The sequence below is a fragment of the Bos mutus genome, chromosome 8 (genome assembly GCF_027580195.1).
Source record: "Bos mutus isolate GX-2022 chromosome 8, NWIPB_WYAK_1.1, whole genome shotgun sequence".
Taxonomy (NCBI): Eukaryota; Metazoa; Chordata; class Mammalia; order Artiodactyla; family Bovidae; genus Bos; species Bos mutus.
The window spans coordinates 66,246,526-66,261,663 of record NC_091624.1 but is presented as its reverse complement, the minus strand read 5'-3'; the positions used below and the strand labels follow the sequence as shown (position 1 = coordinate 66,261,663).

The following is a 15,138-nucleotide window of genomic DNA, read 5'->3' as shown; positions in this document are numbered from 1 at the left end:
TCCTTATCCCCAAACCTTTCCTTTATTATTATTTTCCACCACTGTTTTAGTCAAAATGTTCAGAATACTTTTCCTCTTTCATCTACATGTTTTAAGAACTGTTATGTTTAACTGTTAACTTCCTTTAAACCCTCTTTAGAAGCAGAGACCACATGTTATAAATCCATATGAGTAAATATTTTACTGTCTCTTGTTTTGAGAAGAATTGTAATTAAATTTCATGGTAGAACAATTTCTAAAGTGGTAAGTTGCCTTTCTAAGATATTACCATGTCTTGTTTTAATTCTTACTTTCAGTAACTAATTTACATTATTAAATAAGATTCACTTCACTGGAGTCACTGAATAATCACTGCATTGGATAAGTGTTGTTTTATGACATTAGTTTTATCACGTTTTTAGGAAGTAGCCTCAGTATTACCTGAAAAGAGATGGGCAATATATGTCCCAAATCCAGTAATTTATCATTAGAACAATATCACAAATATAGTAAACTTTCATTGCATTATTTTTAAAATATTTAAATGCAATACATGATAAATAAGCTTTGTCCTTTAACAGATTCTAATTTTTTTTCTTAAGGCACCGTGACAGAGAAACTTATCCTAAAGATTATGATATAGAGGGTCCTGAAGAAGTGAAAAAACTATGTAATTCAACATATCGTCGACTTGGAACCAGTGAACCCCCAGTAAGTAGTAACCACTAATTTCTCTAAGTCCAAATCTTCCTCCTAGTGAAACATGAAAAAGTAGAGGGAGGAGCATTTTCTCAGGGCTCCTCTTACTTGTGTTAGTTACTTAGGCAGGTGGCTTAGCCACTGTTTGCCTCAGTGACCTTACCTGTAAGATGGGAGCACTTCATAAGGTTACTGGGTAAATAAAGCAAATAAAGTGCTTAACTCAGTGCCTGGCACATAGCAAGTGCTCAAGAAATTATTACTGCTATTGTGATACCTTGCTAGATGTCTCCTCTAACCTTCATCATCACCCTATGAAGTAGGTATTCTTATCTCTATTTTACAAATGCAGAGAAACTCCTAGACGTTAAATGACTTACTCAAAGTCACCCAGCCAGGGAGGTGAAAGAGTGAGAGTTTGAACCCATTTCTTTGATTTTATATCTTTTGTATTTAAGGTGACAGAGTTGTAAGTAATTTAAACATGCTGTTATTTCTTATAACATTTGTACAACCAAGTTACTAAAGGAGAAATCATTGCATAAGTACTTTCTGTTTGAATTGTGGATGGATTATTCCATGGTTATTTAGGTGTTTTTTTCTTTCTTTCTTTAAAAGATAATTTTGTTTATTTATTTATTAGCTGTGCTGGGTCTTTTTTTTCTATTTTATTTTAAATTTATTTTTTTATTAAAGGATAATTGCTTTATAGAATTTTGCTGTTTTCTGTCAAACCTCAACATGAATCAGCCATAGGTATACATATATCCCCTCACTTTTGAACCTCCCTCCCACCTTGCTCCCCATCCCATCCCTCTAGGTTGATACAGAGCCCTGTTTGAGTTTCCTGAGCCATACAGCAAATTCCCGTTGGCTATCTATTTTACATGTGGTAATGTAAGTTTCCATGTTACTCTTTCCATACATCTTACCCTCCTCTCCCCTCTCCCCATGTCCATAAGTCTATTCTCTATGTCTGTTTCTCCATTCCTGCCCTGTAAATAAATTCTTCAGAACCATTTTTCTAGATTCTGTATATGTGTGTTAGAATACGATATTTATCTTTCTCTTTCTGACTCACTTCACTCTGTATAATAGGTTCTAGGTTCACTGACCTCATCAGAACTGATTCAAATGAGTTCCTTTTTATGGCTGAATAATATTCCATTGTGTATATGTACCACAATTTCTTTATTCATTCTTCTGTCAATGGGCATCTAGGTTGCTTCCAAGTTCTAGCTATTGTAAATAGTGCTGCAATGAACAATGGGATACATGTGTCTTTTTCAACCCTGGTTTCCTCGGGTATATGCCTAGGAGTGGGATTGCTGGGTCATATGGTGGTTTTATTCCTAGTTTTTTAGGGAATCTCCATACTGTCTTCCATAGTGGCTGTATCAATTTACATTCCCACCAACAGTGCAAGAATATTCCCTTTTCTCCACACCGTCTCCAGCATTTATTGTTTGTAGACTTTTTGATGATGGCCATTCTGACTGGTGTGAGGTAATATCTCATTGTGGTTTTGATTTGCATTTCTCTAGTAATGAGTGATGTTGAGCATCTTTTCATGTGTTTGTTAGCCATCTATATGTCTTCTTTGGAGGAATGTCTGTTTAGTTCTTTTTCCCACTTTTTGACTGGGTTGTTTGTTTTTCTGGTATTGAGTTGTATGAGCTGCTTGTATATTTTGGAAATTAATCCTTTGTCAGTTTTTTCATTTGCTATTATTTTCTCCTATTCTGAGGGTTGTCTTTTCACCTTGATTATAGTTTCCTTTGCTGTGCAAAAGCTTTTAGGTTTAATCAGGTCCCACTTGTTTACTTTTGTTTTTATTTACGTTATTCTAGGAAGTGGGTCACAGAGGATCTTGCTTTGATTTATGTCATTGAGTGTTCTGCCTATGTTTTCCTCTTAGAGTTTTATAGTTTCTGGTCTTACATTTAGGTCTTTAATCCATTTTGAGTCTATCTTTGTGTATGGTGTTAGGAAGTGTTCTAATTTCATTCTTTTACATGTAGCTGTCCAGTTTTCCCAGCACCATTTATTGAAGAGGCTGTCTTTGCCCCATTGTATATTCGTGCCTCCTTTGTCAAAAATAAGGTACCCATAAGTGCATGGGTTTATTTCTGGGCTTTCTATTTTATTTCATTGGTCTATATTTCTGTTTTTGTGCCAGTACCATACTGTCTTGATGACTACAGCTTTGTAGTATAATCTGAAGTCAGGAAGGTTGATTCCTCCAGCTCCATTTTTATTTCTCAAACTATTTAGGTGTTTGCTCAATCAGTGTGAGGCAGGAGCCTCCCAAATTCTGTCCTACAGTGTCAAGAGATTTGGGACTAGTTGATGGCTCGGTTCAACTTCTTAGTTTGGCCTTGGGGCCTGAAGAGTTGGTAATTTCACAGACAGATATGAATGTGTTTAGAAGTCTGGGTTTGGATCACATTCTTCCCCTCAAAGCCTGGGCTACTTTAAAAAAGGGTAAGCCTAGGAAGATCCATAATTCTACCACTGAGGATGGCTCTAGAAAATTCTCTCTTCTGCAAGATGATGGGAAAAATTTAGCTTAGCAGAACCTATGCTGTTCCCCATTCCTTTTATAGTTATCATAGGCAGAGAATAATAAACATAGACTGAAAATGGGAATTTATTATAAAGATGCAGCTGCCTGGATATGGAACAAGGACACTTACTGGAACCAAGACAGCTCTAAAGCAAGTCATCTCTCTCTCTCCCTCTCTCTTTCTCTCCCCTCTGTTTTCTCTCTATCTGATACACACACTCTTTCTCAGAATCTCTATTTCTCTCTGCTTTGTCCTCCTTTAGTCCCACAGCTTAAATCTCAGGGGCATTCTGCCAGTTTCCCCAGTTTTCACCCTGCCCTCTTGCCTTTGCACAAGGCTGCCTAAGTGGTCATTAGCCAGCACATGGATGGAGCTCTTGAGCATAATGCCCAACTCAGAAAATAACCACCCCTTCCCACTTCTCCAAATCCAGCTTACCCCTGCTTTCTTGAGCATGGTGAGGATGAGAGCAAGGTGGACAATGCAGGCATTGTCTGGCATGCACTTAGCATCTTTGACCCTTAAAAACATTTATTTTTTATTCCTAAATGAAAATACTCTTGATCTCTAGATTGTGGGAGGAAGTGAGATGAAGTGAAATATAAGGAGTAGGAACCTCAAACATTTATTCCTTATATTCCATGCATTGTAGCAGTTAATTCTCAGGTTTAATAGAGAATGTATAAATGAAATAATATTTACCCTCTTTATGATTTTCATTCATAGTCATTGAAACCTTGTCCTACCAGGTTTACAGTGTGTGTTAGATAGGAATGTTACTGAATGAACTTGGGTCCACTTCCCAACCTGCAGCAAAGCCAAAATTCAGTTTGAAAATAGAGACAGGATTTTGGAAAAGGTTTACTATAAGTCTCATCTGCAAAACTAAGTTACAGATATGAGGCTCTGGTAATCTATCTGCAGTAGCAGAGCAGCAAGAAGGCAATCAGCTACATATTCATCGGTGGTGGGACAAAGATAAGTGAGTAATCAGGCCCAGATTTGGCTTTGGGAGATGAGATATGGGCCATGTAGAAGAGAAAGATGACAGAGAGCCATTTTAGTGTCTGCCCAAGAGCATCTCATGTAGGAATGGGAGAGGGATTGACTGTATTCCCATGAACTGAGCCAGGACATCGAAGTACAGAGATTGGCATCCTGTATCATGAAACACACCGCTGAATGTTCCCAGAAGAGTTCTCAGCTTCTATTAGAACACTGCAAGAAAGTCAGGTTTGAACGTCCTTCAGTGCCAGAGAGGGTCAGACACAGGCAAACCCAGAGAAACCCAAAACAAGAGTACATGTCCACTTTTCCTGCATTTGCTTCTCTCCTTCCTCATGTCTTCTCACCCTCAAACCCTCAAGGAGCCAGAAGGAGTTGGGGTGTAGGAAAGAATTCCAAGGGGGACAGTTGGGAAGAAATCAGCTGAAGTAGACCAGACTGACACATGCTTCTTGAGAACCTTTCATTTTAAGTGAAATTTTGGCTGGTACATGGGACTGGGCATTTTACTTACTCAGTAAAACTGTTCTTGGGACAGAAGTAGCCAAAAGGTTTTTATAATATCTGAGTGACCAGAAAATCCTGAAGCCTGTCCTATATTTCAGCAAAGAGCATAAAAAGGAACTATCCCTTCCAAGTAACTATGGATGGACAGCAATGAAAGAATAGATTTGTTTTCTGATTGTACCTACTTACAAGACCTATTTGTTCAAAGAGCCAATTGCCCATTTGTATATAAAATAGAAGTCTATTCACATCATCCCTCTCCATCCTCTTCCCTTACTTTAATTTTCTTCATGGCACTTCAATGACTGGACATATTTAAGACTTGTTAGCTGTTAATTGTCTGTCTCTCCCTACTAGAATACAAGCTTTATGGGAGAACAGATGTTGGTCTTTTTTGTTCTCTGCTATATCTCCATTTCCTCTAATGGTGTCTGGCACATAGTGTGTGTGTGTGTGTGTGTGTGTGTGTGTGTGTAGTCGCTCAGTCATGTCTGAATCTTTGCAACCCATAGACTGTAGCCTGCCAGGCCATGGGATTCTCCAGGCAAGAATATTGGAGTGGGTTGCCATTCCCTTCTCCAGGGCTGGCACACAGTAGGTACACAATAAATATTTACGGAAGGAGGAAAGAAAGGAAGACTGTATTCCACAAATATGTATTAAGTTCCTATTATCTTGTTAAGTGCTGGTCTAAGAAATGTTGTGCCAAGTCATCATGATGAGTGCTAGGGTTAGAAACATAATTCAAAGCAAGGTCACTGTACATCAGGAACTCACAGGCTTTGGGGGGGTAATGGGTGCATGCAACCGCAGTGGTGGTATGTATGATGGATAATATGACAGGAAGAAGGTCAGGGCACTTGAACTGAAATAAGTTGAGGAGAGGGTCAAGGATGGCTTCCTAGGGAATTCCCTACTGGTCCAGTGGTTAGGACTCAGTACTTTCACTGCCGAGAAACCTGGGTTCACTCCCTGGTTGGACACTAAGATCTCGCAAGCTGTGTGGTGGTGTGGCCAAAGAAAAGTATGGCTTCCCAGTAGAGGTGACCACCTGAAGCTTCTGGGCTGAGTGTTTAAAGGAACTATCTGTTGGTGGAATCTGGAAAGGTACTACCCAAATTTCAGTGGTAGCATAGTCGAATTCCTACCCCAGTGACCCCTCTGGCTTCAGGAAGCTGAGTGGAGTCGTGGATTCATAGGGGAGCAGTCATTCAAGCCACTGGAATTTCTGATTGTGTTAATAGTAGTCTAAGTGATTATGGGAAGTAGTATTTTAAATTACAATAGTTTGTGTTATTTTATTTGGACTTCATTAAGGTATTACTTAGCTATAACAGAGTGAGTTCCATGTAAAGTAAATGATCAAGAGTACATCTATCATTATTTCTTCATTTGTTAAGTCCCTCACCCAAGGACCTCATGGCAGATTATGACCCTCTGTCATAATCACTTATGTAAGACCACTTCTAAGGAAGTGTTGCACATTGAATCCCATAAACTTGGAAGGATTAACTACAGAGTAAATTTGATGTTGTATCGCAGAAGATGAGAAATGTCAGATAGAAAGGAACAAAGAGAAATTTGAGTAATTTTATTAAGCAGATTTTTCTTATACAGCTAATGGATCAATGCCAAGGGATTTTTGGAACAGGATAACACTGATGAGCAAATTAGTCTAATATTAGATTAGTATTAACAACATCACAGTCATTTTGGACTTAAAATGGCAAACAAATGAATAGTACAAAAGTGTGCTAACATTCACTTTATGAACAGATGAATACTAAGTAGGTCTCAAGTAAGAGCTGTTTTGGTGGATGAAAATACAACATTTAAAAATTAAAGACCCTAAAAGGAATATAATTATAATGGATTTGAGAAATTAAATTGTCATTTACTTAATTGGTTCAGGTATTTTTTTTTCTTTGATTGACATAGTAGAATAGTATTTTGAACACTACAATCTTACAAATGCTTCCTGCATTCAGATCTAAGTACTACCTGAAAAACACATATGGATCAAATCTTTATAAATGGAATAATTTTAAATGTCAGTGAAAGAGAACCACTTAAACCAGGGAGAAGAAAGATGTTTGGAAGATAGTGGACTATTGAGTCAGGGCCCTTTCTTGCTTTCTATCTCCATAACCTCTGAATTTGAAGTTGATGCCACAGGTTCCAGCATGCTCTCCTGGATTTTGTCTTTTCCTATGTCAGTACAATTGCATCTGACTTTCCTGTTTCAGGAATTCTGTGTAAGTTTTGGCCAACTCGAGCGTATTTCCTTGTCTTATGCTTCAGCTATGGGCTTGGGAACTCTATCGAGTATCACTTCTTGGCACTTGGATGTGAATGAAAGGAGGTATCTGCCATTTTGATCCTATTACTCTCCTTTGTGACTCTTTTTCTGTGTCAGTAGTCATGCCACATGGCTTCCCAGGTGGCTCAGTGGTAAAGAATCTGCCTGCCAGTGCAGGCGGCCCAAGAGATGTGGGTTTGATCCTTGGGTAGGGAAGATCCCCTGGAGTAGGAAATGGCAACCCGCTCCAGTATTCTTACCTAACAATTTCTATGGACAGAGGAGCCTTGTGGTCTGCAGCGTATGGGGCCTGCAAAGAGTCAGACAGGACTGAGTGATTGAGCCCAGTCATGCCCTAATTTAACTTTTAGAGAAACTAGCTTTTAATATTTCATATGTGTCCATTTGCTTGTGTGCGTGTGTGCGTGCTAAGTCACTTCAGTCCTTCAGTATGAGTTAGAGGAGCATGCTTTCAGGGAACCCTTATAAGGAACCCCCCAAAAAATGCCTGTTGGGCATCATTTAAAATGAATCTTGCTGAGAGAGATTCTGCCAGGGGGTAAGTCTTCCTCAGCACAAATAGGCTGGTTACATTCTAATGTGAAACTTGAGGCGAAGTCCTAAGTGACCTACTCTTTTCCTGTACCCATTATCCAGATTATACACCTACTGGCTTTCCTTAAATGTAGCTATACGGGAAGAGTTCATTTTGGAAGATTAGAAATAGAGACTTAAAAAATTGATACTCAGGAAAATGGGGAATAAGAATGATATTATGAAGTGTACTTCCTGTATACATATTAGATATTTTTTATATTACCATTTTACTCAAGATAGATTTTATTATGCAAATTAAATGGAAATTTTAGTGCTTATCCTGTAAGCTTGTGCTATGATAATTGCACATATCAAATTGCTGATATCCAGTTTGTGATACATATATATATACAGCCCAAAAGACTTTTAAACATATGGAAGTGTTTTTATAAATTATCCACCCTTATGTCAGGTTATGAACATTTCTAGACCAAAGTGATTTTTCACATTAAGATGGTGTAGGATTAGGTTTGCCTACACACAACAGAAACCAGAAATCAACAGTGGCTGTTCACGTAAGGTTTTATTCTTTTATATAAAAAGTCGGTGGCACCAAGCAGCCCCCTGCATTGAGCCGTGGGTATAAGGGTTTGGAGTTGGGTGTGCTGTGCCCCACCCTCAGTACAGAGCAGAGAAGGCGGATGTTTCTTTGGGGTCATGTTGGTGTGCGTCAGAGGAACTTAAATATCTGGCCTTGGTTCAGAAATCTAACAGATTGCCAGACAAAAGGAAACACTTGAAGTAAGAAGCTTCCTGTAAAGCTTTATAGGTAGAGTTTATATTTATAGCACCAATGTACATTTTGAAACCTTCTTTCAGGAGTGGGAGTAAAAGGGGAAAAAAGGGGGGTGGTGGGTGAAGGGGTAGATGAAAGCTTTAATTTAAAAAGAAAGTTCAAAGAAAGGAAATTATTTTGATTAAATATATTTCATTTGGGTATTTTTGGACCATATAGTAAATTAATTGTTAAACTGCAGTCGAGTTGTGGGAGTGAGAGTTTTGATAAGCCCTGTATGGACTGCATTGTGAATCACTTGCCAGTTGTATTTTATGGAGCTTATTTAATGATTTAAAAGACTGTACTGTATATAGGAGGTATGTTGCCTTCTTATTTGTATGTTTACCATATACTTTGATATTTGAAATGTTATGTACTGGAAAGGCCACTTATATTTCTAGAAAAGATTGGATTTTATGTAACCTCTTTTCCTTGAATTAACAGCAATAAAAAAATTTAAAAAAAAAAAAAGTCTAGAGGATAACAGGCCAAGAGTGGTATGAACGTTCGATAAATTGTCAGACACCTACTGCTTCTTGCTTTCTGCTCTGCCATCCCTTACAAAAGGCCCAGTATGGCTGCTGGAAATCTGCCATTATGTCCACATTCCATGCCATAGAAAGAGAAACAGAAGCTGCAGGTTGTATATATTAATTCCATTATGTCCTATTGTCCAGAACAAGTCACTGGTCATTTCTAAGTATAAGGGAGGTTAGAAATGTAGTCTGAAACCTCATGGGCCCAACTAAAATCTGAGGGTTCTATTATTGATGAATAACAGAATTGGAAGTCTAATATTGGAGCATACTATTTACCTCTGATATGGAGGACACAGAGGGTAAGCGTGGGCTCTGCTGACAGATTGCTTCTCATTGATTCTTGGCTCCACCACCTACTAGGTTGTAACTTTGGTCAAGAGTTTACAATTTTCTGTTTCTTTATTTACTTGGGTAAAAAGTGGGAATAGAGTTTTCATGAGCATTTAATGTGAAGACATTTAGAATGGTGTCTGATCAATATGGCATTGTTATTGCCATTATTCCATGGTTTATTGCAACTAACTAAGCTACACCCAGTAGTCTCTGGGTTTTATTTACTACTATAGCTCTAGAACTTAGTAGGATGCCTGGCATTTCACATATATGGACGGATGGATGAATGACTGAATGAGTCAGACTGCTTGTTTTAAATTGTGGAATTTCTTTTCTCTCTGGTTTATCTGAGCATTAATCCCTTTCAACCTCAGTTTTCCCCTCCTTAAAATGAAGATAAAATAAGCCAAGAGTCTTTCCTTTCTCCCTCCAGAACTACTCTCTACCCGTCTCAACCCTGCTGTGTACCAAGGAGGCTGACCTTTATGGATTATGTCAGTGAGTTTTTTGCCCTCTGGCTTTCTGTGAATTTCCAGGAACTGGCCTGTGGAAGGCACTGACAGGTGATCAGCAATGGAAGGAGAGCTGGCTCTGACATTTCTTTGCTTTCCTCCTGAGAGGCCATTTTGACAGTGGCTGTCTTCTATGGATTAAATGATTGTGTCCCTTTCAAACTCAAATGTTGAAATTCTAACTCCCAGTTCAGTTCAGTTCAGTCGTTCAGTTGTGTCCGACTCTTTGCGACCCCATGAATCGCAGCACGCCAGGCCTCCCTGTCCATCACCAACTCCCGGAGTTCACCCAGCCTCACGTCCATCGAGTCAGTGATGCCATCCAGCCATCTCATCGTCTGTAGTCCCCTTCTCCTCCTGCCCCCAATCCCTCCCAGCATCAGAGTCTTTTCCAATGAGTCAACTCTTCGCATGAGGTGGCCAAAGTCCTGGAGTTTCAGCTTTAGCATCAGTCCTTCCAAAGAAATCCCAGGGCTGATCTCCTTCAGAATGGACTGGTTGGATCTCCTTGCAGTCCAAGGGACTCTCAGGAGTCTTCTCCAACACCACAGTTCAAAAGCATCAGTTCTTCAGTGCTCAGCCTTCTTCACAGTCCAACTCTCACATCCATACATGACCACAGGAAAAACCATAGCCTTGACTAGACGAACCTTTGTTGGCAAAGTAATGTCTGTGCTTTTGAATATGCTATCTAGGTTGGTCATAACTTTCCTTCCAAGGAGTAAGCGTCTTAATTTCATGGCTGCAGTCACCATCTGCAGTGATTTTGGAGCTCAAAAAAATAAAGTTTGACACTGTTTCCACTGTTTCCCCATCTATTTCCCATGAAGTCATGGGACCAGATGCCATGATCTTCATTTTTTGAATGTTGAGCTTTAAGCCAACTTTTTCACTCTCTACTTTCATTTTCATCAAGAGGCTTTTTAGTTCCTCTTCACTTTCTGCCATAAGGGTGGTGTCATCTGCATATCTGAGGTTATTGATATTTCTCCCAGCAATTTTGATTCCAGCTTGTGTTTCTTCCAGTACAGCATTTCTCATGATGTACTCTGCATATAAGTTAAATAAGCAGGGTGACAATATACAGCCTTGGCATACTCCTTTTCCTATTTGGAACCAGTCTGTTGTTCCATATCCAGTTCTAACTGTTGCTTCCTGACCTGCATACAAATTTCTCAAGAGGCAGATCAGGTGGTCTGATATTCCCATCTCTTTCAGAATTTTCCACAGTTTATTGTGATCCACACAGTCAAAGGCTTTGGCATAGTCAGTAAAGCAGAAATAGATGTTTTTCTGGAACTCTCTTGCTTTTTCCATGATCCAGCAGATGTTGGCAATTTGATCTCTGGTTCCTCTGCCTTTTCTAAAACCAGCTTGAACATCTGGAAGTTCACAGTTCATCTATTGCTGAAGCCTGGCTTGGAGAATTTTGAGCATTACTTTACTAGCATGTGAGATGAGTGAAACTGTGTGGTAGTCTGAGCATTCTTTGGCATTGCCTTTCTTTGGGATTGGAATGAAAACTGACCCTTTCCAGTCCTGTGGCCACTGCTGAGTTTTCCAAATTTGCTGGCATATTGAGTGCAGCACTTTCATAGCATCATCTTTCAGGATTTGAAAGAGCTCAACTGGAATTCCATCACCTCCACTAGCTTTGTTTGTAGTGATGCTTTCTAAGGCCCACTTGACTTCACATTCCAGGATGTCTGGCTCTAGGTCAGTGATCACACCATCGTGATGATCTGGGTCATGAAGATCTTTTTTGTACACTTCTTCTGTGTATTCTTGCCATCTCTTCTTAATATATTCTGCTTTTGTTAGGTCCATACCATTTCTGTCCTTTATCGAGCTCATCTTTGCATGAAATGTTCCCTTGGTATCTCTAATTTTCTTGAAGAGATCTCTAGTATTTCCCATTCTGTTGTTTTCTTCTATTTCTTTGCATTGATCGCTGAAGAAGGCAAGGCTTGCTTATCTCTTCTTGCTATTCTTTGGAACTCTGCATTCAGATGCTTATATCTTTCCTTTGCTCCTTTGCTTTTCACTTCTCTTCTTTTCACAGCTATTTGTAAGGCCTCCCCAGACAGCCATTTTGCTTTTTTGCATTTCTTTTCCACAGGGATGGTCTTGGTAACTATCTCCTGTATAATGTCACGAACCTCATTCCATAGTTCATCAGGCACTCTATCTATCAGATCTAGGCCCTTAAATCTATTTCTCACTTTCACTGTATAATCATAAGGGATTTGATTTAGGTCATACCTGTATGGTCTAGTGGTTTTCCCTACTTTCTTCAATTTCAGTCTGAATTTGGCAATAAGGAGTTCATAGTCTGAGCCACAGTCAGCTCCCGGTCTTGTTTTTGCTGACAGTATAGAGCTTCTCCATCTTTGGCTGCAAAGAATATAATCAATCTGATTTTGGCGTTGACCATCTGGTGATGTCCATGTGTAGAGTCTTCTCTTGTGTTGTTGGAAGAGGGTGTTTGCTATGGCCAGTGCATTTTCTTGGCAAAACTCTATTAGTCTTTGCCCTGCTTCATTCTGTATTCCAAGGCCAAATTTGCCTGTTACTCCAGGTGTTTCTTGACTTCCTACTTTTGCATTCCAGTCCCCTATAATGAAAAGCACATCTTTTGTGGATGTTACTTCTAAAAGGTCTTGTAGGTCTTCATAGAACCGTTCAACTTCAGCTTCTTCAGCATTACTGGTTGGGGCATAGACTTGGATTACTGTGATATTGAATGGTTTGCCTTGGAAACGAACAGAGATCATTCTGTCATTTTTGAGATTGCATCCAAGTACTGCATTTCGGACTCTTTTGTTGACCATGATGGCTACTCCATTTCTTCTGAGGGATTCCTGCCTGTAGTAGTAGATATAATGGTCATCGGAGTTAAATTCACCCATTCCAGTCCATTTCAGTTCACTGATTCCTAGAATGTTGACATTCACTCTTGCCATCTCTTGTTTGACCACTTCAATTTTGCCTTGATTCATGGATCTGACATTCCAGGTACCTATGCAATATTGCTCTTTACAGCATCGGACCTTGCTTCTATCACCAGTCACATCCACAGCTGGCTATTGTTTTTGCTTTGGCTCCATCCCTTCATTCTTTCTGGAGTTATTTCTCCACTGATCTCCAGTAGCATATTGGGCCCCTACTGACATGGGGAGTTCCTCTTTCAGTATCCTATCATTTTGCCTTTTCGTACTCCCAGCGTGATGCAATTAAGAGATGGGGCATATGGGAGGTGTTTAGTTCATGAACGTGGAGTCCTCATGAATGAGATTAATACCCTTATAATAGAGACACCAAAGAGCTCTTACCCACTTCTGCCATTGTGAAGACATTGTGAAAAGAGGGCTGTCTATCAACTAGAAAGTAGACTCTCACCAGTCACTGCTTGTGCCTTGATCTTGGCCTTCTCAGCCTTCAGAATTCTAAGAAATAATTACCTACTGTGTATAAGTCACTCAGTCTATGAGATTTGTAACAACAGCCTGAGCAGACTAAAACATTGTGTCTGTTCTGAAAGCCACAACTACCAAGTGACCCTCTCTTTAGAGCTATAGATCTGAGTTCCATAACTGCCCAACCTGTGACTCACCAGTATTGCTGTTGTCAGGGTGCTTCATCGTTGTATGCTGGTTTTCTGAATTCTGGCCACACTTTTATAAGTAGATTCTCTATTAAACTTTCTTCATTTCCCCCATATGATTTTTCTTTTACTTCTGGCACCATAATTAATACATAACACTCAGGGTTGCTTTAAGTATCTAGAGGGATAATGTATATTAAATGCTTAATATGGTATCTGATACAGAATCCGTCTAGTCAAGGCTATGGTTTTTCCAGTGGTCATGTATGGATGTGAGAGTTGGACTGTGAAGAAGGCTGAGCACCAAAGAATTGATGCTTTTGAACTGTGGTGTTGGAGAAGACTCTTGAGAGTCCCTTGGACTGCTAGGAGATCCAACCAGTCCATTCTGAAGGAGATCAGCCCTGGGATTTCTTTGGAAGGAATGATGCTAAAGCTGAAGCTCCAGGACTTTGGCCACCTCATGCGAAGAGTTGACTCATTGGAAAAGACTCTGATGCTGGGAGGGATTGGGGGCAGGAGGAGAAGGGGACGACAGATGATGAGATGGCTGGATGGCATCACTGATTCGATGGACGTGAGGCTGGGTGAACTCCGGGAGTTGGTGATGGACAGGGAGGCCTGGCGTGCTGTGATTCATGGGGTGGCAAAGAGTCGGACACGACTGAGCGACTAAACTGAACTGAACTGGTACAGAATAAGCAGTCAATAAACTTAAAAGCCACTAATGCTATTATCTGTTTCCTTTTACTATTCATTATTTAAATTTGGCAATACCTTTGTTTTATATAATTTTCAATGGTGTTGATTGATTTATTGAAATATTTACTGTCAAAAATGACTAGATCATATCTAAGATTAATTGTTGGGCCAACCTTACACCTTAAAAACAAAATGATACCTAGTAATTTTTTCCCTAAAAGATAATGCTTTATTTTTCATTAGAGTGTAAAATATGGAGCCCAATACAGAGTCCTCTGCTGCTGATTTGTGAAACTTGGAATCTCTGAGGAAGAATAGTTGAGTTACAAGTATAAGAGTCAGAGCTGGGAAATTAGGCTGCGAGGCTGTTGATTCAGGAGGTGAGGTCTTAGGGGACAGAAATCATAGAAGCCATGGAGTAGACCAAGGAACCAGGATCAGAGACTAAAGTTAAAATTGCTTTGAATAGGATGGGTTCTTAGTTTTACAGAGCCTCTTTAATCTTCACAAAAATGGACCAAAGGAATTTGACTCTAGCTCTCGGATACTCTTGCAGTTGAAGTCTTCAGTTTTCTAAACAGTATTTTCTCTCTCTTTCTCTTTTTTTTTTAAAAACAAAATCTAGTGGAATTGATATGATCTGAGGCTTCATTGGATATCTTAGGGAAGCTTGTCTTCAGGTTTGTAGCAAGTAATTGATTCTCTTGGTGGTAATGAGTTCTGAATCTCTGCTGTGAACCTCCATATTTGTGATCTTCTAGAGTATTGTATGGGAAAAATATTGAATCCTCAGCATACATTTTTATTCCTAAGGTCCTCTAGACATTACCCATGATGCTTCTGCAATTGACTTGAGTATATCTTATAATTATCAGGTTTTTCTCATAGTAATAATTGTTTGATAGTTCATTGAATTATCTTCTGTGATAGAGAATGGATAACAACGATAATGGTGGTATCTAAAGTCATGTGTGATTTACAAAGTGATTGCTACGTTTTCTTACTTAGGGAAGTTAA

General features: G+C 39.3%; 1 protein-coding gene across 5 annotated transcripts in view; it reads left to right on the top strand.

Annotated features, from left to right (window-relative positions):
- The window catches only part of CFAP95 (cilia and flagella associated protein 95), a 110,277-nt gene that overhangs the window by 27,007 nt on the left and 68,132 nt on the right, over nt 1-15,138 (top strand). For 4 of the 5 annotated variants that reach the window (XM_070375781.1, XM_005897471.2, XM_070375780.1 and 1 more), the window contains exon 2: nt 582-690. In XM_070375781.1, coding sequence (XP_070231882.1) covers nt 582-690 — 109 coding nt within the window. Of the gene's footprint in view, nt 1-581; nt 691-9,736; nt 9,867-15,138 lie in introns of those variants that run through there. The other variant, XM_070375782.1, reaches the window with a different exon arrangement.